The 24724-nt window shown below is 31.8% G+C and overlaps 1 protein-coding gene across 1 annotated transcript in view; it reads left to right on the top strand.

The window, feature by feature from the left end:
- Positions 1–16506: 16506 nt before the first annotated feature.
- The window catches only part of LOC127732830 (uncharacterized), a 127376-nt gene continuing 119158 nt past the window's right edge, over positions 16507–24724 (top strand). Inside the window, exons 1-2 of the mRNA XM_052242010.1 lie at positions 16507–16637; positions 22613–22765. Coding sequence (XP_052097970.1) covers positions 22630–22765 — 136 coding nt within the window. The 5' untranslated portion in view covers positions 16507–16637; positions 22613–22629. The remainder of the gene's footprint in view (positions 16638–22612; positions 22766–24724) is intronic.

Raw genomic sequence — 24724 nt, 5'->3', positions numbered from 1 at the left:
TTTCAGATAAAAAATAACCTAAATCTTATTGGCTGTGAAATAAAATTTAGTTGTAACTCAAATGTATTAATTGATTTAAACTGTAAATAAAAAAGGATAATTCCTCACTAAAATATTACATGATTTACATTCATACTCACAATCAGGAAACATACAATTCCTACCTTTTCTTTCTACTGTTGTGTCACCTAATATCTATAACGCATTTTTTTAAAAATATTTCCCAAATGATAAGAAAGTCCTCACATCACTAAAACTTATCCATAAATGACAAGCCGAAAAAGGAAGTCATGCATCAATTATAAACATTGCACTGACAATGAAACTAATTCTTGAATAGATCATTTGAGCCTTGAACACTTTACAATATTCTAAGTTTGTAAGAGAATGATAATCCCTTACTTCATGATAAGTACTCGCTAACGCTCGTACTTATTCATGAAGAAAGGGATTATCATTCTCTTACATATACAAAGACTATGATTGTTGACCCGATTTAATCAGTTGTTATGCAAGTTAGCTCGTGTCAATCGGTTCACTGATTTTCGACAATATCAAGGAAAAACTTGCACGTGCATAAACATTGTTCAATTACTCATTTATTTGTGGTTCTTTTTCTATAAAATTTGGAATTTATGCATTAAATATCAATCTCTACCATAGTATGAAACAAAATACATGTAACAGCACCCCTATTAGTCCTTAGTGGCATATTATAAGTCCTTAATGCACTAAGGAGTCCTTAGCAGTGTTTAGACGTACCGGTCATACATAGTTATGACATTCAATAATTATAGACAAGTAACTATACAAAATGTCTTATTCTGAAATATTTATCACCGGACGTATTGTTGTTATTTTACTTTGTGTTAGAAATAACAAGCAACTGATCCTTAAAAATGGTTATTGATCCATCGACTATTTCATGGCGGTAAGTTTCATTTGTGGAGGAAGCAGAAATATCCGTAGAGAACCACTAACCTTCGCTGGAAATCAGACAATCTTCGTCTGACTCAATTAAGATTAGAGTATAACGCTACTGCCACGTGCGATATTCGAACTAACAGTCGCAGTGCCGACAACCTAGTGATACAGTAGTTGGACTACTTTGAACACAGTGCCATCGGGCGCCCAAGAAGGTTGTTTGCATTTCGTATTTAGTAATCTTCAACAAAATGTTGTTTCATTTGTATTCATGCTAGGTAAACATTTAAACAGAATATTAGAATAAAATAAAAATCTAAACACTTAAACCGCTCACAGTCCTTCATGAAAAGTTTCACTGTGTTTGGGCAGGTGGGAAAATTTGTTTATTGGCAAGTAAATATAAATTGGTTTAACAACTCCCTATTTTATACATTTTGTGTTCTTTTTTTTAAAAAGTACACAGATTCTAAATATGAAGTTTTTCTCCCAAAACATATAATTGTCAAACAAAGTTATACCATTCAATTTTCCATCGGTGATGGGAAAGACCAAATCAAATGCATTTTTTATACCTAAATATATAAAATTGAGAATGGAAATGGGGAATATGTCGAAGAGACAACAACCCGACCAAAGAGCAGACAACAGCCGAAGGCTAACAATGGGTCTTTTACGCGAGAAAATCCCATACCCGGAGGTGGTCCTCAGCTGGCCCCTGAATAAATTGTGTACTAATTCAGTGAAAATGGACGTATGATTAGAGTGACTTAATTTTCTGGCACATACACCTTTGCTTTCTTAAGCGGGCCTTAACTTTATGATTTTTGTAGCCTGCATGAGATTGGATTCATTACTACATTGGCAGGGGCCTCGGGGCCAAGTGGTCTAAGTAGTCCAATTATTGTCACTTGCCTGTCAACAATGATTTAAATCTACCCCCCCCCCCCCCCCCCCCCCACCAAACCCCCCATAAAAACTAACCGACACGCAATTGTCAAAAGTGTTGGAAGTGGCGTTAAAACCAACCAATCAATCTATACTAAATTGGCAGTTTAACAAACAATAACAAAAAAATATTTGTCAAAATTTGTTTCTGATTTATTTAGATAAAACATTACAAAAGTTAGTACATATATACTCGGATTCTAAGTCTTAGTTTAAGAATGAAAACGTTAAAGAATATGTACACTCACGATTATGGCACACAGCTTTGAAGGAATATTGCACAGATAGTTTGTATGCAAGCGGGTCACTGGATTCTTCTTTTAAAGAGACCAATCAATTCGATTGATAAACTGAAGAGAACCAAAAACAAAAAACAAAAACAAAACACGTCAACATGACAAAATAAAACGTCGTGACTAATATCTCAATTTTGGTTATTTTTATTATAAATCACTCAATCTGTACGAATTTGGTTAACCATTTCATTTTCTTATCTTTAAAGGTGGTATATGTGTCTTTTGCGATCTTGGATTGTAAAAAACAGAGAACCTTAGGTCCAGATTTTCAATTAAGTTAGCAAACTTTGATGCAGGAATGCAGATAACTAATGTCAATTTTCATTTAAAAAACAAATTTATAAGATTATAACTTAAAGATATTAATATTTTTACAAGTGTACATACTTTTTGCTTGGTTTTTAATGTTTTTAAATGGGGGCAATTAAAGGCGAAGTAACTCTGAATATGTTCATTTTCTGAAGGAATCTACATGGAATTTTGCTATTTTGTATTTTAGCCGGAAAAAACGTACGGTGACCCTATCTTTTCTTTTGATATTCTCAAAGCATTTTCTGAAAGCTATCTTCCGTTGTTTTATTTTACAATTATATCATTTAGTTTAGTTTATAATCACATATTTTGTTCTCCTGTATAATCCATACACAATGTGTCAATTTGTCACAACCTATACATAGCTTTAGACCTATCATTTTTGTTATATTTTTGAACATAATTATATCAATATATACTACGTTTTGGCAAAGTATGAACACATTCTATCATTTTTAATTATACTCCCATACCACATTAAATGAAAATTTTGTCCTAAATAAAACAAACAGGGCGAATAAATGTTTTTCAGCTATATGAAAATTCACATTATATTGCTTTTACAAAATACGCCATACAATATTGAATTTCTTCATAGAATAATTCGTTGAATGGTTGTGTGTGTTATGCTAACGGCCTAAAACGGTCATATTGATGAGACGAATGCAAAATTGACGAATTAAAAAATGAGATGAATTTGAGACACCAAAGTTGAACGAACTATGTTCGTCACTTCTGATCTCAGCAGATCTAGAATTCAGAACTTATGATGCTGGAACATATTTTGTTTATTCTAAATTGAGAACTATATTTTTTTTTACATTATGGTTCCGGAATAATATAATTACACCATGTCAAATTACTGCTAAAACCTCCAGTGCTGTACATGTTAACAGTAGAAAATCAAAATATGATTGACAATGCATGCCATGACATATCTATTTTCTCAACTAACCAAGCGCACGAATTCCTGAAAGTAGGGGAAAAGTAAAAACACAAATCAAGAAAATGGTACCATGTCACAAACTATTCACTAGATGATAATGGACCCAGGAATATGCAAATTAGTCATTAGTCTCATTCGACGTGGAAGGGAATATGGTACGATGTAAATTATCATAGTTTGTTTAAATTCTCTACTCTAGAACACGTGTGTATTTCGTTTGTCTTAAAACTTTACAATTATTTGTTCATCTTTCTTTTTATTAAACTGATATTTGACCCAATCGACGTGCGAGGGATTATGTTGCGGTAAATTTTCACTGTTTAGATAAATTCCCTACTTTATGATAGTTTTTATGTCTGTCATTTCTTACTGTCTAAAACAATAACTTTCTTATCTATATCGTTTTCATTTGAAAATTACCGACTGAAAACATACGCCAAGTTACTTTAATAGCGCTCACTGTCTTTACCTTCGACTACTTGTGCTAAGAATAGTTCACGTATAATGTAAATATATCGATATCATGCTAGCTTTTTGAGACTGGCTGCAAAGATGTATACAAATGAAACACCGATACTTCTTCACTGTTTTGAAGTCTTTGATGAATTTTGTTTATGAAGAAATCTAAGACACAATTTAACACAGCTTCATGTACAAAGCAATATTTGTGTTCATACATCTAATTAACAGATTAAAACGCAATAATTTTGTACTTGTCTAAAACATATTTAGTTTAGTTTAAATGACAATGAAGATTTTAATTTGAAATATTTACCACCGAATATTACAAAATTACTCATTAGAATGAATAGTTATAGATTTCGATTCTGAATTTCTGGTCAGTCAGAATAAAAGGAGGGTGATATGAAATACAAACCTAAGAGAAATCCACCCATTGCTACAATTTGTTTTAATAAAAATCAAGAAGTCAAGATACGGACTTCTCTAAAACATATGTATAAAAATAAGGAGATTAGATATGATTGTCAATGAGACAAATATCCACCAAAGTTCGAATGAAATGGATGTAAGTGATTATAGGCAACCGTATGGCCTTCAACAACGAGAAAACCCCATACCGTATTGTCGGCTATAAAAGGCCCAGACATGAAATAGATGAAACAATTCAATTGAAAAACTATCGGCCTTATTCATAACAACCACTGAACCATAGGCTCCTGCCTTGTGACAGGCACATAAAGAATGTGGCGGGGTTAAACATGTTTGAAGGTGTCAACCCTTCCCCTGACGTTGGACAGTGGTGTAACAGTACAACATAAGAACAAACAATAAAAAATCTATAAAAATCTGTTGTAAATGGTTTAACTCATCAGATCGATACAAAGCAGAAAAACATCTAACAAAAACAAAGACTGGATGGGCAGGGTATTTATGCATCCCCCACAACATATAGGACACACAGTGGAAAAACTAACAGTGCTATCTATTTACTTACATGAAACAAACCGGGATGCGGTATTCAGTGCCTAGATGAAACCGAAATCTATCTGACTAAACGCACGCAAAAACACATTTATCGTTTTAGAAGACCCAATAAATTTAAAAGTATCATTTATCAACACCTTAAGAAGCACAATCATACTATTAAGTATTTAACAGTTCATCTTTTAGAAGTAGTAAATAAGCAGCCTGAGGATTTCTCATTCAAAAAATTTGTACGAACACGGAAAATGATTGATTTACAGGCAGTCTATCCTCTCGCTCTTAATGATAACATCATGGGGATTGGTAATATATGAAGAACCGATTCTGTTGACATTTTGGATAACATTTCTAAAACTGTTCGTAAAAACCGTTCTCATGGGTGTAGAATAAATTGCAACCAGAGAAAATTTCGTACCAACAATACATATATTTCGGACCTAATTACTATTTCAAAAAACAACGGCAGACATTAACTGTTAACCAAGCTCTGTTCTTTACCTGTTATTAAATTTACATCAAATTTTAGAGGATTGCAACACAATTCCATAATGCAGTCCTAAGTATGAAATCGTCCAAATTATAATTGCATATTGTTATTCTAAACTGTTTCCCAAAATTGATCGCCCTGAAGATCATAAAAAACATTTCATTCATATTAAATATGTCAATAAAGCTTTTGATTTTGTAAATATTGCCGGTATTCGTGATGATAACAAATTCCTGGTTATTTTGATAATACTGAGCTCCCTCTTATTTGTTATATTTACAAAAAACCTACCCGGAAATATGTGTTTTAATTATAGCGAAATGTGTTAAGATGTTAATATCAGTAACAATACACCTACGTCATGAAATTGTAGTAATTACAAATACATTTATGGCCCCAGTTCCCATCAAATAACAAGAGACCTTAACATCGTCCATGACCGATAGTTGAAATCATTCCTCAGTAAAGGACCTTGATATCGCCCCTGTCAGTAATTAATTGGAATGAGTGTCATAACATCATCCACGACTCACTTCGTACTTACTACACGAGATGGATAAAACGTGAAAAAGCTGACAAAAAATCTTTTTTTTAGAAATTTTTTTCTCAATTCAATAATGATCATAGTTGATATTCGTATTACACATCTTAAAGAACATTTTACTCCCAACAACAACTATTATAGCTCTATTCCTCGTATCAAACATAAAAAGAACTCGCCAAGGAATTAGTTTTTAATAGCTGAAAATGCAGCCAATCATATCATTATTGTTTGTCGTAAATCTTTTATATCGAGGTTCTGCAAAAAGAAATCACCAAATCACCTGCATTCCAACTGACTCCATTTTTGGAAAATGACATATGTAACAAACATAAACTTTTAGCTACCTCTTTACAAGCAGCACCGAATAACATGAAAGTTCCAACTATGTACGGGCTTCCGAAGCTGCACAAAACACCTTACAAATATAGATTTATTTCGTCTTCAAACCATTGTTCCCCTACTAAACTGTCAATTTTACCTACTAGTACACTTGGTACAATAAAAAACCTGGTAATAAATTGTTCAAATAAGGCCTTTGAAAATAGTGGAAGTAATTCCTTTTGAAGTGTCAAAAAGTCGTTGGAAGTACTTGATAAATTGCATGCTCATATTGGTAATTTCGAATCTGTTCAAAGTTTTGATTTTTCTACACTAAAAACCACTTTGCCTCATAATCTTATTAAGCAAAATTCATACATCTAATTAAAGGGCATTTTAAAAGTCAGGATGTGAATATTTATGTTCAAACTCTTTCAGTTCATTTTTAGTAACAACAGAAATGAGAGCTTTGATACGATAACTGCACTTGAATTTTTACTAAATAACATTTTTGTTCGTTATGGAGATTCCGTATATCGTCAAGCTATAGGAATTCCAATGGGGACTTACTGTGCACCACTTATTGCGGACCTGTTTCTGTATTGTTACGAGTTACAATGTATGACTAAAATCAGCTAAGACCCATCGAAATAACATCTGATACAAAAATTTAAAACACTTTTAGATATTTGGATGATATATATAATGGCTCTCAATAATGACGTCTTCAGTTTGTACACTAAAGAGATTTATCGTGCTGAACTGACTTTAAATAAAGCTAATAATAACAATGAACACTGCCATATCCTGGATCGTGATATCTATATCTGTAATGGGAAGCTATATACCAAAACTTACCGTAAAAAATATAATTTTCAATTCCTATTGTTAACTATCCATTTTTAAATGGTGACGTTCCCTTGTCACCATCTAGAGGTGTTTATATATCTCAACTTGTTCGATTTGCTCGTGTATATAACAACGTACATGATTTTAACGAAAGAAATCGCTGTATTACATGAACATTATTACACCAGGGGTTTCGATATCACAAAATTTTCAAAACATTTACTAAATGATATCATCGGTACAAGGACATTATTGGTAAATATAAATCAACGTGTAGACATCGTAAACGTTCAGGTATTTCACATCCAATCTTTTATGGTAATATTCTATACAAAGCACAAACATATCGTCATTCACCTAAAATGCTAACTAATCCTTTACACAGACTTATTCAGAAAGGGATATAGTAACGATACTGTTGTCAAGTCATTAAAGATGGCATTTTTGGAATTAATACTGATTAACTCATACGGTCTTTGTATCGGATGCAAATAGATAAATATATTTAATCTGTATCATTTAACAACACAATATAATACATTACGACAGAAGAATACCTTTAACTGACGGTCAGCGATGATTTTGATCTAATTCGTTATTAAGGAACACAGGGAAAACCCACACTGGGAACGAAAGTTGATATTAGATGTTGAAAATTATTTGAACCTTTTCTGTTTCGATACATCAACGCTAAGAGGAGTATTTTTGTGTGTTTATACTTTTTACTTTTATACGATGAATTTTTCATCGAATTCTTTCAATTTTTTGGAAATCAATTGTTTGACCTACACAAATTACGAACGCCATTTTGTTGAGAATGTATTTAAAGAAACATGTGATTGGATTTAAAGACAAGATAGAATTTGGCTGGTGATCTTTCCATCTTGGAATATCGTAACCGAATCTTCACTGATCTGTTCTTAGTTATCAACAAAATAACATTATAATGTAATCAGTTGTTCTCGCAATTGTAATATGGAAGGACGTAGAAGTTTGGACGTTGGATTTTCATGGAATACATTTTCCCTTCCCCTAACCCCCCCATGGCTATCAAACGGGTATCTCCTTGAATGCTTATATTACACATTTCTATCACCAAATCATTATTTCCCCTGTTATTGCACTCAATATCATGACAGTGTGTCATACGTTTTCAACATTTACCAAAGAATTCTTTTTAAATCTGTATCATTAAATAACACAATACAATGTATAAAGACAAAACAATACCTTTGACTGACGGTCAATGATGATTGTTATCTTATTTGTAATAAAAGAACAAAGGAAATCCCACACCGGGAAACAAACGTTGATGTTTGTAGTTTGAAATTATTTGAACCTTTTCTGTTTTGATATATCAACACTTATTGGAGTATTTTGTGTTTTTTTCTTTTTTCTTTTATGTGATGGATTTTTCATCGAATTCTTTCGAATTATGTGAATTCAGATGTATTATACTGCACAATTTATAGACATCATTTTGTTGAGTGTATTTTAAGCAACATGTTATGAGATTCTAAGACAAGGTTGGACTGGCAGGTGATTATTACGCTTCTTGGAATATATCAACTTGATGTAAAGGTAATATAGTAACCGAATCTTCACTGAACTGATGTTTCATTTATCAATAACACATATTATACTAAAGCCAATACAATACCTCCATCGTTTGCAGTTGAAATACGGATGTATGTAGAAGTTTAGAAGTTTTTGACTAGGGACATTTCATTAACATGTATAACATATATTTTAAAGGGCATTAGCTTTCAAATTGATGTTCACCGATTTGACCCAAATTCTCATATTCGACTTATAACATACTAAAACGTATACTAGTTTCTAAATTACAAAAAGTATAAAATAAACAATTAACAATGCATTTTGTGTGTATTTTTGTCTAGATGTCATCTAATTAACTATTGAGAGTGCATCTGCAGACTGCCAACGGTCATATAACCCGATATAAGTATGCATATAAATATAAATTGATAGCGACCACATGCAGTTGAATTTTTCTTGGTCTGTTTGATTTCATAATATAGGTTAAAAAGTATGTTTATCATCATTTTTACCTGCTTAAGAATGATTTTTTTTGGGGAATGGAATCAGTCAACCAAATGGTTCATCCTTGTTTCACTTTCAATGTTGACATTCTTTAACTCTGAATAGACGAATACATGCGTAACCAGTCTCCAGCTAAGGAATTAAATTGAAGGTCACATGAATACGGATTCAATGAGGTCAAATTATTCACTTGCAAGTGAATAATTCATCAACCATGTTTATTTTAGCTCATTTTTACAAAATTGAACTAAATTGTCTGCTAAAAGCGAATTATTATTTCACTTTTTCACTTCAATTAAGATTAAACAATATAAAAATCATATTTTATTTTTTGTAATATCTCGTAGCTAATCCGCCTTTAAATACAATTTCGGGTTCTTGTATTTAGGTTTTCGCCGAAAAAGGTAACTCTTCATCAATTTTAATTACGCAAATTATTAGTTATATGCTCATCTTGCCCAATTGGAGAGCCTTTGCGAGCACTTGCGTCCATTTTTCTACATAATCGTATGAAAGACATTCTACGTTGACTACTAGTTTAATGAAACTTTATGATGGTTCTTAGAATGTAAAGATTATAGTAAGTGAAGTAAATTTCTGTTCACAAGCACACTTTTAAAAAAGATAACCAGCAATACAAGAGCAAAAATGTCCTTATTACTGAAATTATCAACTATTTAAAGGATATATCGCCTTATTTAGGTCAATTAATCAATGTGACCCTTATGACTTATATTTTCAAGATCATATAAAAAAACTGTGGTAACATGTCATTTGAAACTATCTTGAAAATCAAATTTAACAAAACCTCCTATGTCTACCACAATTATAACCTGATTAAATCAAGCTCCTTTACTTTGACTGTTGGTCTTTACGTTTTTTTGTCATGGCTTTATCAGTTATTGTCGACTTATGATTTTGGGTGACCTTTTGGTATCTCCCACCTATCTTTTTGAAACCTATATATCGTCCTTAAAGACAAATGTTCGGAAATGTTGTGTTCCCCCTCTGTATCTAATATCACACTCTGTTTGCAGCAGATACTACTGGCAATTCAAAACCTACAACTAAAGAGGAAATAACCAAATTGACCCAATCAGCTACATAGAGAATATCATATGGCTTTTTCAATATCACATCCGTATCAACCCGAGACACCAATATAATCCCAAGAGCTCTGCTCGAGGGATTATATTGGTTGAGGGTTGATACGGTATGTGATATTGAAAAAGCCATATCATATACACTTTATTATATACATGTACCTCAGGTAGATGTTTTTTATGTGACATGACGTCATACAGATAAGGGGATTTAAAATGACGTCATACAGTTTGACATGACGTCATACAGGTTAGGGGTTTGATAAAGCCTTTGCAACAGTGACTGCAATCGATGACGTGACGTCATACAGATTAAAGGTGTGATAAAGCCTTTGCAACCGTGCTGATATCGATATCATCACGGGTGGCTGATACAGCACGCTTGCCAATGACTGTATTACACATACAATTTATCTGTATTTACTACTAACTATATAATAAAAATGTATATTTACTGAACCTGATAAAAAAAAATCCTGTTAAGACGATACTTAAAGGCTTAAGATCTCTTAACAGGCGATACCAGTGCACTGAAAACCTACAGATATTGAAATAATATAACATAAATACGGAGATTGTTCGTCCAATTCTTTCGAACTTTAAGAATTCAATTGTAGCTTAATACACAAATCTTGGACGCTATTTTGTTGTGAGTGTATTTTACGCAACATGTAATTAGAATTCCAGGCAAAACTAAAACCGGATGGTGATCTTAACGCTTTTTGGAATATATCAACCTGATGTTAAGGTAATATAGTGACCAAATCTTCACTGAACTTATTTTGCAGTTATTAACAAAATAACATTATATCTTAACCAATACAATACCTCCATTGATTGTGTTTGAAATATGGAATTATGTAGAAGTTATTACGCAGGTAAAAATATTCATGTAAACAATGCTCACCTTCCTAAAAAAAACCTCTACAAGTCAACAAATGATTGTGTTTTAAAAAACTAATATTACACATTTCAATCTCCAAAACATTTTTTCCTCTTTTATTGCACTCATGGTGTTCCATACGTTTGAACATTGACAAAATAATTCTTTTTACGATTGTATCATTTAACATCACAGTATAATAGTTAAAGACAAAAGAATACCTTTAACTGACGATCAATTATGATTTTGATCTAGTTTGTTATATGGGTACAAAGGTAAAATCTACACTTTGAAGGAAAGATGATATTAGTAGTTAAAAATTATCTAAACCCCCTTCTGTTTTGATTCATCAACGCTAAGAGGAGTATGTTATGTTTTTATACTTTTTTTCTTTTATAAGATGAATTATTCATCGAATTATTTAAAATTTTGTGAATTCATGTTTTAACCTACACCAATTACGGACGCCATTTTGTTGAGAGTGTATTTTAAGCATCATGTGATTGGATTTAAAGAAAAGCTTGGATCTTGCTGGTGATCTTTCCATCTTGGAATATATCAACTTGATGTAAAGGTAATATAGTAACCGAATCTTCAATGAAATGAATTGAAATATGGAAGTACGAAGAAGTTTAGAAGTTCTTGACCAAGAACATTCCATTAACATATATAAACATCTTTAAAAACAATTTCAGTTTCTTGTATTTAGGTTAGCTGGTTTTGACCGAAAAAGGTAAATCTTCCTTAATTTTACTGACGCAAATAATTAGTTATATGCTCAGCTTGTCCAATTGGGGAGCCTTTGCGGGCACCCTGCTTCAATTTAACTACATAATCTTATTGGAAGACATTTTCCGTCGACTACTAGTTGCACCAAACGTGATGATGGTTTCTGAAGTGTAAAGATTATAGTAAGTGAAGTAAATTTCTGTTCACAAGCACAATTTTAGCAAAGATTATCAGCAATCAAAGATAAGAAATAACATTATGACTAAAACAACAACTTAAAGGAGTTTTCGACTTACTTCGATCCATTTAGCAATGTGGCCTGTATGACTTGTAGTGTAAGATCGTAGACCAAATTTAGGTAATATTAAATACTATCTTGGAATCATAATAGATACAGAATTCTGACAAATGCCATAAATATACCTAATATCTGCCAAGATCTATGAACCAAATTAATCACCTTTATATTCAACTTGAACTATGTTGTGTTTTGTAAACTGTTGTTTGTCTGTTGGTCTTTTTCATATTTTCATCGCGTTGTAAGTTATTTTAGACTTATGAGTTTGAATGTCCCTTTGGTATCTTTCGCATCCCTTTTGAAAATGTTATCGTTCTGAAATGAAAATATTTGAAACATTTTTGGCGCATTTGTCTTCTATCTTAAATATCACACTCTATTTGCAGCAGATGCTACCAACAATTCAAGATCTACAACTAAAAAGGAGAGTTTGGGTTGTATGAAAATATACAGCTTCGTTAAATCGGGACGGGGATATTTGAACCAATGAATTATGTATGCAATGTTTCTTTTGCAATTTGTTCGTTACATCCTCAGAAATTTTTGGCTAATATGGATCGAAGCAGCCGGTGAAATCTTATAGTAGTTATTTACTTTTACCTTATAATTTTGTCGTTATGTTTTTGTAACTGATAAACCGTAATCCGTAAAAACCTAGTCTTTTTATATTTGATGTCCTTGGGTCCTAACTTAGAAAATGAGGTCACGGTCATAGGTCAAGGTCATGTTTTCAATTTTGACTTTTGCATGGTTTTTGCATTTTTAAAGTTATATATAGAAGAACTAGTGCAAAATGTGTGCTTTAATAAGATTAAGATATGATATATTTGGTCTGAAACAATCATATGTCGACATCTTCTATGAGTAATTGCCCCTCAAATGTTTTTTTTAAGGTAAATGAAAAAAAAAGATGATTACTTCAGATTGGTAAACGAAAAAGCCAAAAGGTCTTTTGCAAAACGTTGGGTGACATATGACCTTGAAAATGTAAACCGGAAGAGACCTTGAGTGAACCGGAAGTAGTAATTTTGGCACTTATTTCATGGAAAAGTACCTAGAAATCATATATTTTCTAAATGGGCATACCTTAACCTATAATTTGAGACCGGAAGTGAATTCTATAACTGGAAGTAGCAAATTATCTCCCTCATTACAGGCATAAGTATTGACAAACTATATATTTTGGAATCAGTGTGAATAAAACTGTCATATTAGACCGAAATAGACATTTTCTAAACCGGAAGTAAGCAATTTTGTCTCCTTTTACAGGCAAAAGTATATATAAACCATATATTTTTGGAATCAGTGTAAATACAGCTATCATATGAGACTGGAAGTGACATTTTCTGAAACCGGAAGTTGGCAATTATCTCCCTTATTTCAAACAAAAGAAAATAGAAACCATATATTTATTTAATCAGTATGACGAAACCTATGATTCTACGCAAAAAGTAACTTTGAGTAACCCAGAAGTAGTTTCTTATCAATTATTTAGAAAATTGATGTGGAAAGACCTTCAATTGTTCTCTGAACAATTGGTTTTTAATTACGTGTGACATTCTTTATATCAAGTATACTACATTATATCTAAAAAAATTCATTGATCGATTCTTTCTTAATGTACATGTATCTTTAGACTATAGATACTAGAGAAACTGAAATCGTCATTGAAACATGTCTGCTCCAGGGTAGAGTTTTTATAGCATTCGGGGTATTTTAAGCAAATTGACCTGATAAGCTTCAAATGTATATTTCATGAACCTGATAGAATAAAATCCTGTTAAAACGATAGTAAAAGCATAAATACTTTAAACAAGCGATACCAGTGCACTGAAGACCTACACATTTTGAAATAATATAGCGGTAGATTCTTTGTCAAATTCTTTCGAATTATAAGAATTCAATTGTATTTAGATACGTAAACAATGGACGTTATTGTATTTTTATTTTACTCAGGATGTAAATGGATTTAAAGACAAACTGGATCGAACGTCTCGTTATCTTAACGCTTCTTGAAACATATCCACTTGATTGTAAGGTAATATGATAACTGAATCTTCAGAAATACTATTTAGTAGTTATAAATAACATAACATTATACTATAATCAAAACTGTAACAATACTTCTAGCGTTTGCGATTGTAATACTGAAATATGTCGAACTTTAGAAATTCTCAACCTGAAATTTTCCAATATCATATATACATATACATTTACAATTTCAGGTTCGTGTAATAATGGTAATAAGATTATCGGGGTTTTTTTTTTGGCCGAAAATTAGAAGTAAGAAACACACACATAGTTCAGGGATACAAGAACGGGAGATTCTATTTTCAAAGAAAAGTCAGAACAAAACCAAATAATTCTGTTTCATTGGTTTTAATTTTGTTTACATACACAAACTTAAAAAAATCATGACTAGGTAAAACATTGCGGAAAATTTGTGTCAAAAATGACTGTGTGTATATTCTCTTTGTTGTAAAAAAATCAAGACCCTCTTTTCTCGCGTCTAACAACTATAAGATTAACAATAAAAACAAACAGTCTAAAGCCATAAACAACAAACCGGATACTATTGGAAGATGCGTTAACAGTTGAATGTCTGTAGAGAAAACAATTTCTTGAATTAAAAAGTACGGAAAATGCAAATAAGATGTCTTTTTTTTTTTTGGTTGCATATTGTTTTACTTAGAATAAAACTATATATGTGTATTCATAGTGAAAACATTTAATTTAGTGGTGCCAATTTTACAATTACACGCGTTCCAACAATAATTGTCTATTGGGTGTAGCTAGAGGCTAAACTATATGTTTTTGAATAGTGAAGAGCAGTTAGAACCGAATAGTATGGCCACATCAGGACAAGATATGAAAATTTACGCAAGAAGGAGATATTTCCTTTTTTAAGATTATTTCCTTAATTGTTTAACAGCAAACTTCATTAAAATGAATATCACTCACAAGGTTGAACGATAAGAAGAAAAAAAACCCAGTAATTTATATATGCAGGTAATTGCATAAAATGGTAGGACTTTATGATTTATTTTCAGAATGAATGAATTTAAGTAGAAAGTATAATTTATTCTTACTTATTTTAATCGCAATTAATTTTTCCAGTTTTCAACCATTTGTCATTAATCTAATACCTAGTTTTTTTTATCATATTTTATATTTCATGTCAACAGATATTCTATGGAAGGGAAACAACGGTTTTTACAGTTAATTGCTTTTACTACTGGACCAGCAATTGACGTCGTTCAGCAATATTTTGAATTGAAGATTATACCCAATGGTAAAGACTTTGAAGATTACCTGAATGATCCAAAAAACAAACACAAGCTATTTCATGAACGTTACCCCAAAATACCTTGTTGTGCATGCTTTGGAGCTACTTCTATAGCAGCACATTCAAAGCGTGGTTGCTTGGGATATCAGCAATATTCCAAGCTTTACGATGCAAACGGAACCGTTACTGCTGGCCATGAACGGACAAATGGAAGTCAGATATCACAACATTGTATATGTAAAGTATCAGCGCAAAGGTCAATTAAAGTAATTGATATTGATCTAACCTTACTTAATGCAATAATTCAACATTGTTGCCCTTTGCACATTACTACAAAAATAGCTAGATGGATGAAAGTAATCAAAGAGGTGAGAAATACTATTTCTCATTGGCCAGAAGGACAACTAGAAAAAAACATGTTCGATCAGACTTGGAAAAAACTACAAACTGCTACGTTGCAATGTGCCAGTGATATCGGACACACGAGCGTAAAGATGTTCCAAATGACAATTGATCTGATTACAACATGTTCTGTGAATGATCTTGGGGAACGAATGTTACAGAATACCGACAAGCTATCAAAGGTATTCGTTATTAATCATGTGAACAATAATGCATTATAAAATTATTATTTTAGTATAACCATTTTTTTATTTATACACAAAAAGCTTTTCCGACAAATAGAATGGGATTTCAGGCATCACTCGATACAATATGTTAAAGAATACCTTTTTATGTAAAAAAAGAGTTGATCATTTTCATTTACCAACAGCTAAAAGCAGGTGATTTTAAATAATCATAAACTTTCTATTTATTCATATTACTAAATAACTAGAAGCAGATTCAATTGGTCTCTGATTCATGTTTGCTGTACATAATGTATAATATTTGTAAATATTTGTTTTGTTAAATTTATTGCTCCTATATTTTTTTTACCTTTTAAACATTCTATATAAGATTCAATCAAACGTCTCTGACGAAATGCTAATCATGAGTTTATTTGAATTTGCAATCAGTTATTCCTATGCTTAATAATGTTTTGTGCTTTATAAAAATATGTAGGTTCACGAAGACCTTAATGGAATTATCCCAAGTGTAGAGTCAATATTGTCTAAACAGAATGCGATTTGTAACCAATTATGTAGCCACGGTAAAGATTTGACAGAAGTAAAAACCTTTGTCGCTGGAGTAAATACTGTATTTGGTAAGTATTTTCGGAAGCCCAACAGTGTTGACTCTGTTTCGATATCTCTGTTGATCGCCTGCCAGTAAGAATCATGTATCATGCACTTTATGTGCTGATAATTGGTTTGATTAAAAAATCGAACTCGTATTCACTAAGTTCCCGGCGTTGGTTATCATTATTTACAATAAGATGAATACCGATTCTATCTGTGTGTCTTTGGGATGTATGATTTATTTAGAAAGGAATAGTTCAAGACTGGACTTTCTTTATTATAAAGGCTATAACCTATATTTGCATTAAGGAAATGACTTCTTTCAATTTTGGAGAAATTATCTTTCAAAAAGATATATTATAATCAATTCAATTACAACTGTCACTATCTAAGAAAATTTGAATTCAGCTTGTCCAAGAGTTAATGTTTTGCATCGGTATTTCTCGTTTTACAGTATTCTTCATTAGTTTTACTAGTTCCATAGTAGATTAATTTTGCACCTATTACAAAAGAGTTTCAACTATCCCATGCAACGTTGGTCATTGTCTGTAGATCTATTAACAACGTAACAGTTCTCTGATCTGAAAATATGTCCAGCTAATTAAAGAGATAGAAACTTTTAATAACATGCACGGATTTTTAATTTTAGTTTGAATAATCTCCATTATTGCAGGTTATAAAACTGATTGATTGAGTGAAATTTATAACTCATAAAATAATGTAAAGTTGACACTTGATAAGACATTATTGAAATCAAACCTTAACCAGCATGTCATTGATTAACAGTCTGTGATCATATGGTCAGAAAATATAAGATGGCAGTGAACAATTATTTATTCTCCATTTTCAGATATTTGACGTTGATAAGCAATATATATTTTGAGCGGCTAAAATGAGATATATGCGTATATTAATGAACAAGAATTAAAATGCATGAATTCCTTGCCAAATGGATGTTGTCTCTTTGACACATTCCCCATTTTCATTCTCAATTTTATTTAAAGTTTATGTTTTATCTGTACCAATTACCATAATAACAGTCTTGCACCTATCTGTTATATATCAAACGAGGTTCTATGTTCTAACACTTTTTTACTAAAGTATTCTAAATGTAATCGAAAAATAATCGATGATCTCATCAAATTGTTTTGTTGTAATCCATTAAACATGTAACCGACGATTTTAAAGAATCAAGACAACTAAAGTTGAGAATGGAAATGGGGAATGCGTCAAAGAGACAACAACCCGACTAAAGAGCGGAAAACAGCCGAAGGCCACCAATTGGTCTTCAAAACATCGAAAAAATCCAGCACCCGGAGGCATGCTTCAGCTGGCCCTTAAACAAAAATGTGTACTAGTTTAGTGATAATGGACGTCATACTAAACTCCAAAACATATAAATGAAGTAAAATTAAAAATCATACAAGTCTAACATAGGCCAGAGGCTCCTAACTTGGGACAGAGAATAATGCGGCGGGGTAAAACATGTTTTGTGATATCTTAACCCTCCCCTATACCTCTAGTCAATGTAGAAAAACAAACACACAGCCATACGCACAGTCAAACTCAGTTGAAAAGAAGTCTGAGTCCGATGTCAGAATAGGTAACAAAAGAAACTAAGCAAAATGATAATGATACATAAATTAACAAAGGACTACTAGCAGTTACTGATATGCCAGCTCCAGACCTCAATTATAATGATTGAAAAATTATGTCTTCATCATATGAAAATCACGCACGATCTCTCCCGTTAGGGGTTTAGTATCATACCATCATAAAATATATGAGAAGAACACAACCCGTATCATGCCAACAACTGGTTTTAGAATAAATGTGTTTATTTACGATGTAAAGACCCTATGAGTGAATCAATATTAAAACCAAAATATGACATCTTTAATTACCTGGCAACAGTAGCGTAACTATTTGTCTGCAGTGGGATATCCAGTGAACGAAAACAAAAGAAAATTCACTTTTCTTATGATAGAGTCGAGAAAGTCAATAATAAAACAATACCGGTGACGATACTGATCAAAAGTTATTTCTAAATAATAATTGTACATTTTAAAGAAATTATTTGTTAAACTGTGTTATTAGAATTATACATGCAAATACACGATGATTTATGTTCAGTATTTATCGAGGTAATTGCTTTAGAAGCTTGTGAAACTGCAATTTAAAAACTGCCAATCATTGCTGCATATTGATAAATAAAATTGGGAAAAATCATATACATACAAAATCGAAAGATCATTCTGGTCACCAATGTTCCAAAAAGTCCTTAGCATTTTACAATATCTTAAAGTATGCTTAGTTTGTCACACCGGTCTGTTCTTGTCACATGAATATTCGACAGAGAACTAGTGTCCTTTCGTAAATATGAACATATAAAAGTCTGCCTGTGCAGGTTAAAAAATTAAGTATAATTATCTTTATAAAGTAGGTATCTTTCTACTCTTTTGAATGTAATTTTTAGGAAGGTCGTCTCGAATTTTGTACAAGTATTTGCGATCTTCTCGATCTATTCACATGCAATGTTTACATCGAGATACGGTCTGTTTGATTTTGCTTAGTAACTTAATTTCAAAAGTGCAAATCTGTGCTGCATATCAATCGATTCCTTTGGAATTTGTTCCCTGACTTTTTCTGATCTAGCTGTATATATATACAAATAATTAGAATGTTCCAGAAAGGCATACAGGCAGTAAAAAATAAATTGGAGTTCGTACTCCAGGAATTTATTCGCATAGCAACATTTAAAACAAATTTTACTCCATGCATTTATAGCCTTCTGTACTCGTCGTTTGATACTAAATGAGGAAAAGATAATCGATGGTTTGTTTTTATTTCAATTTATTTCTATTTTTACTATTTACCAGAATCCATAACTGATAGCGTCCTTGCTAAAATGGGACAAACATTAAAAAGATCTAGTTTTCAGTGTTTACAGGGGAGGTAATATTTTGTCACTAGATTTCCCACTGTCTGTTTAAAGGTTTAGTTAGCTTTTGATGTGAATGCCGACATTTTTGTGCTTTTTAAAGAATATTACCATAATAGATTGGATGTGAAATTTTTCAGTAATACATAGATTTCGTTAAAATAAAATACGTTGTTACATACAAGAACGAATCGAACAAGATACATAAATACCAGATGGATATTTAACAATAGGAAATGAAAGATCATCTCATTTATCATAAATGTTGGTATTAAGCTTCCAGTTAGAGATATAGATATCAAGATCTAGGAAAGGGCAGTGTTCATTGTTACAATAATCTTTATCTAAAGTCAGGTCAACAAGATAAATCTCTTTAGTGTACATACCGAAGTCTTCATTCTGACTTTTTAGATGCTTATTTAATTAGGTGTGTGAATGTTTTCTTAATAAGAATATCAAGCAAAGTGGTATATAGGATGAAAAAAATCAAAACTTTGAACAGATTCAAAACCACCAATATAAGCATGCAATTCATCAAGTACTTCCACCGAATTTTGGACACCCCAAAAGTAATTAATTCCTCTATTTTCAAAGGCCTTATTTGAAAAATGTATTATCAGATTTTTGATTGTACCAAGTGTACTAGTAAGTAGAATGGACAGTTTAGTAGTGGAACAATGGCTTGAAGACTAAATAAATCTATATTTCTAAGGTGTTTTGTGCAGCTTCGGAATTGTTGGAACTTTCATTGTATTTGGTTCTGCTTGTACTTGTAAAGAAGTATCTAACAGTTTATGTTTGTTACAGATGGCATTTCCCGAAAATGGAGTCAGTTAGAATGTTGGTGGATTCGTGATTTCCTTTTCGGCTTTTGCAGAACCTCAATGTAAAATTTACGTCAAACAATAATGATATCATTAGCAGCCTTATCAGTGGGGAAAAAATCCTTGCGGAGTTTTTTTAGCTTATGTTTGAAACGAGAAATAGGGTTATTATAGTTTTTGTTAGGAGTAAAACGTTCTTTAAAATGTTTTATACGTACATTTTGTATATCAACTATGTTCATTACTGAATTAAAAAAAGAATTTAAGGATTTCTTTTCAGCTTTTTCTCGTTTTATCCATTTAGAGAAGTAAGTACGGAGTGAGTCGTGGATGATATTACGACACTCATTCAAATTAATAATTGATGGGAAACGATATTTAGGTCCTTTACTGAGGAATGATATTAACTCTCCGTCACGAACGGTTTTAAGGTCTCCTGTTATAACATGGGAACTGGGCCCATAAATGTTTAAGAAATTACTGCAATTTCATGACGTAGGTGTATTGTCACTGATATTTACATTTTAACACACTTGGCTATAATAAGACATATTTCCGGGTAGATTATTTGTAAACAGAACAAATAGGAGGGAGTTCAGTATTATCAAAATATCCAGGAATTTGTTCTTTAACAAAATGATCATTAAAAATACCGGCAATATTTACAAAATCAAAATCTTTATTGACATATTTGAATTTACAAAATTGATTTTTTAAGATCGTCAGGGCAAACAATTTTTGGGAACAGTTTAGAATAACAATATGCAATTATAATTTGAACGATTTCATACTTAGGATTGCAATATGGAATTATGTTGCAATCCTGTAAAACTTTATGTAATTTATTTACAGGTAAATAACAGATAATGTATGCCGTTGTTTTTTGAAATAGAAATTAGGTCCGAAATACTTGTATTGTTGGTACGAATTTCTTTGAATTCGATTTATTCTATGCTCATGAGAACGGTTTTTACCTGGTACCTTTGATAACTATTTACGAACACTTTTAGAAACAATATCCAAAATGTAATAGAATCGGTTCTTGATATATTACCAATTCCAATGATATTATCATTCAGACCAAGAGGATATACTGTGTGTAATTCTTTAATCCAATTTAATTTTATTATTTTCAGTGATCGTATTAACTTTGAATGAGATTCACCAGGATACTTATTAACTACTTCTAAAGGTTGAACTGTTAAATATTTAATAGGATGATTGTGCTTCTTAAGGTGTTTATAAATGATACTTTTGAATTGATGGGGTCTTTTAAAACGATAAAGGTGTACTTGCGTGCGTTTAGATAGATAGCGTCGTTTTCACCTTCGTACTGAATACCGCTTCCCGGTTTGTTTCATGTGAGTGAATAGATTTTTTCAACTTATATCAGTTTATTAATTTAAGGAAAATGTGCAACCATTAAATGTTGACCTTGCCGTATTGTTGGTGGAAAGACGGGGACATGTAAGGCACGACACTTATCGATAGAAGGGTAATCACGATTGTTATTGTTAAAAATGTTAGCGATTGTTGTATTTTTAGATTAAGACGTGTAGATACCCTTTGAACATTAGTTAAGCATTTAATACTTTTTTCATTTCTAAGCTTCCTTTTTGTTTTTGGTTATTTGCGTTTACAATTGAAAGGAGCAAAGACTAGCGTCCAGAATATGAACCAGCACACAGGAATTGAATAAAGTAGAATTGATAAAACTGTTCGGCTAAAGACGTCAAAAGCTATCCGGCATCAAGTACCCGACCCAATACGTTAATTACAAAATCAGAGGACTAAACAAAAGACAGGGTTTATCAGGGTAGCGCCTAATGTCTGACATAATAGTAGAATGGGGCTGAATAGTGAAATATGAATTTTAGATAAATACTTCTAAAGTAATGAACTGCCTATTTTTTAAATAATTGTAATCAATTATGATTACAGATAACAATTAACCTAGCCCTGATCATGCACGTGCTAACCTTATTGTGTTGATTGTTTATCAGGTTTATGATCGTTATGCTTTGGCCACAATCGCCAAAAGTTGACAGAAACCTTCTGATCAACTCTCAACGAAAAATCTGCTGTTGTCAATTTTATGTTATGGATGTATAATATAAAGTGCAATCGTGCACATATTACTCTGTATATATTATATGCATGCATAAAGTCTTTTCGTATGACTTTATCGGAAAGGATAATATATATTTTTTTTATGTCTCAATTTCTTTTTATACAGAACAAACCAGAGATGTAATGGAGAAAGTGAATGTAAAAACAGAGGAAATAAAGGAAGATGTAGGAGATGTAAAACACAGGCTTGATAGGATAGAGTTTATGTTTTCCATGTCATTAAAACGGCAAAGAGAAAATCCTGAAGAGTGTGTTACAGGTAAAGGCTAGAGTATTTAATTATTCAAAATTATACGACACACAAGCTGAGAAAGGGAATATATTTTACAATTGCTTGACACGATTTCTAACATTTTTGTAGTTCTCATATATTCCTATCTTAAAAGACATTTTTCTTTAAAGGCAATTATTTCTTAACATACATTGACCAAAAAGACAAAGACATTAGCTCACCTGGCCTAAAAGGCCGAGTAAGCTTTTCTCATCACTTGGCGTCTGTCGTCCGTCGTCTATCGTCGTCGTACGTCGTTGTCGTCGATGTCTTTTACACAATTCTTCTCCTCTGAAACTACTGGACCATATTTAATCAAATCTAGTTTAAAAAAAAATTCCGATGACCCGGCCCTTCATACCAAGATGGCCGCCATGGCTAAAAATAAAACATAGGGGTAAAATGTTGATTTGAAACAAAAGCATTTAGAGCATATCTGACGAGGTATATTTGTTCATTAGGTCAAAGGTCAATATCTATATGCCCTCAAATTTTTAGACAAATCAGACAATCCATTGTTGGGTTGTTGCCTATGAATTGGTACTTTTAAGAAAATTTTGCAGTTTTTGTTATTATCTTGAATATAATAATAGATAGAGATAAACTGTAAACAGCAATAATGTACAGCAAGGTAAGATTTACAAATAAATCAACATGACCACAGTGGTCAATTGATCCCTTAAGGTTTAGCTAGCTATAGAACCAGGTTTAATCTACCATTTTCTACATAAGAAAATGCATGTACCAAGTCAGGAATATCACAGTTGTTGTCCATTCGTTTGATGTGTTTGAAGTCATGATTTTGTCATTTGAATAGGGATTTTTCGATTTGAATTTTCCTTGGAGTTCATTTTTTTTGTGATTTTACTTTTTAACGAGTTATTATCCTTTATAATCTATATTTAACAACTTTTTGTAAATTTTTGTAATCTTTTACAAAAATCTGCTGTGAAAATACTGAGACAAATTTAATCAAAATTTGCCACAATCATCATTGGGGTATCTAGTTTAAAAATGTGTCCGATGACCTCACCTACCAACCAACATGGCTGACAGGACTAAAAATAGAACATAGGGGTAAAAATGCAAGTTTTTTTAACCGTTATAAAAATAGAATATCAGAACAGAAAGGAGCAAGAATGTTCAGATTTATGAGCTTTACCGAAATTATACAACTGTACACGTTGTGTTAAACGTATTGTTAACAACGGTTAACTAGCGGAACGAGAATATCTGATATCATTTTCACTTAATGTTGTGTTAGCGCGAACGTTAAAAAAATGTCGGTCATCAACAACTAATGGCTTGAATATATTCTAAACAAAAGTTCTGATTGAAACATATATGTATACTTTTTGTTACATGCAGACATCAACAACACACAGTAATCTTGTAAAAAGAAAAATAATAATAATACCGAACCCAAGAAAAATTCAAAACGGAAATCCCTGAACAAATGCCAAAATCAAAAGCTTAAACACATCAAACGAATGGAAAATCATTATCATATTTGTTACTTGGTACAGGTATGTCCTTATGTAGAAAATGGCGGATTTAACCTGGTTTTATAGCTAGCTAAACCTTAAGGGATCAATTGACCACTGTGGTCATGTTGATTTATTTGTAAATCTTACCTTGCTGTACATTATTGCTGTTTACAGTTTATCTCTATCTATTATTATATTCAAGATAATTACCAAAGTTAAAGAATATACAAAGACAAACAAAAAGAACACCATAACACGTAATTAAGATGATAATCCATGTGTGTACCTACAATATATATTTCAAGACCATAATGTGTAATTAGTGAAGTTGATATATATTTATCAACAAGGTCTTGGTATCTTCTGATGAACTTTTTTCTAGTAAAAGGAAGAGACGTTTCTTGACAAAACCCTGGTTCATCTTTCTGCTCAGGCACTGGTGACGTTTTATTATGTCTGA

The sequence above is a fragment of the Mytilus californianus genome, unplaced genomic scaffold (genome assembly GCF_021869535.1).
Source record: "Mytilus californianus isolate M0D057914Y unplaced genomic scaffold, xbMytCali1.0.p SCAF_29, whole genome shotgun sequence".
NCBI lineage: Eukaryota > Metazoa > Mollusca > Bivalvia > Mytilida > Mytilidae > Mytilus > Mytilus californianus.
Note: the sequence above shows the minus strand (reverse complement) of the source record. Positions and strands in the feature narration are given on the sequence as shown.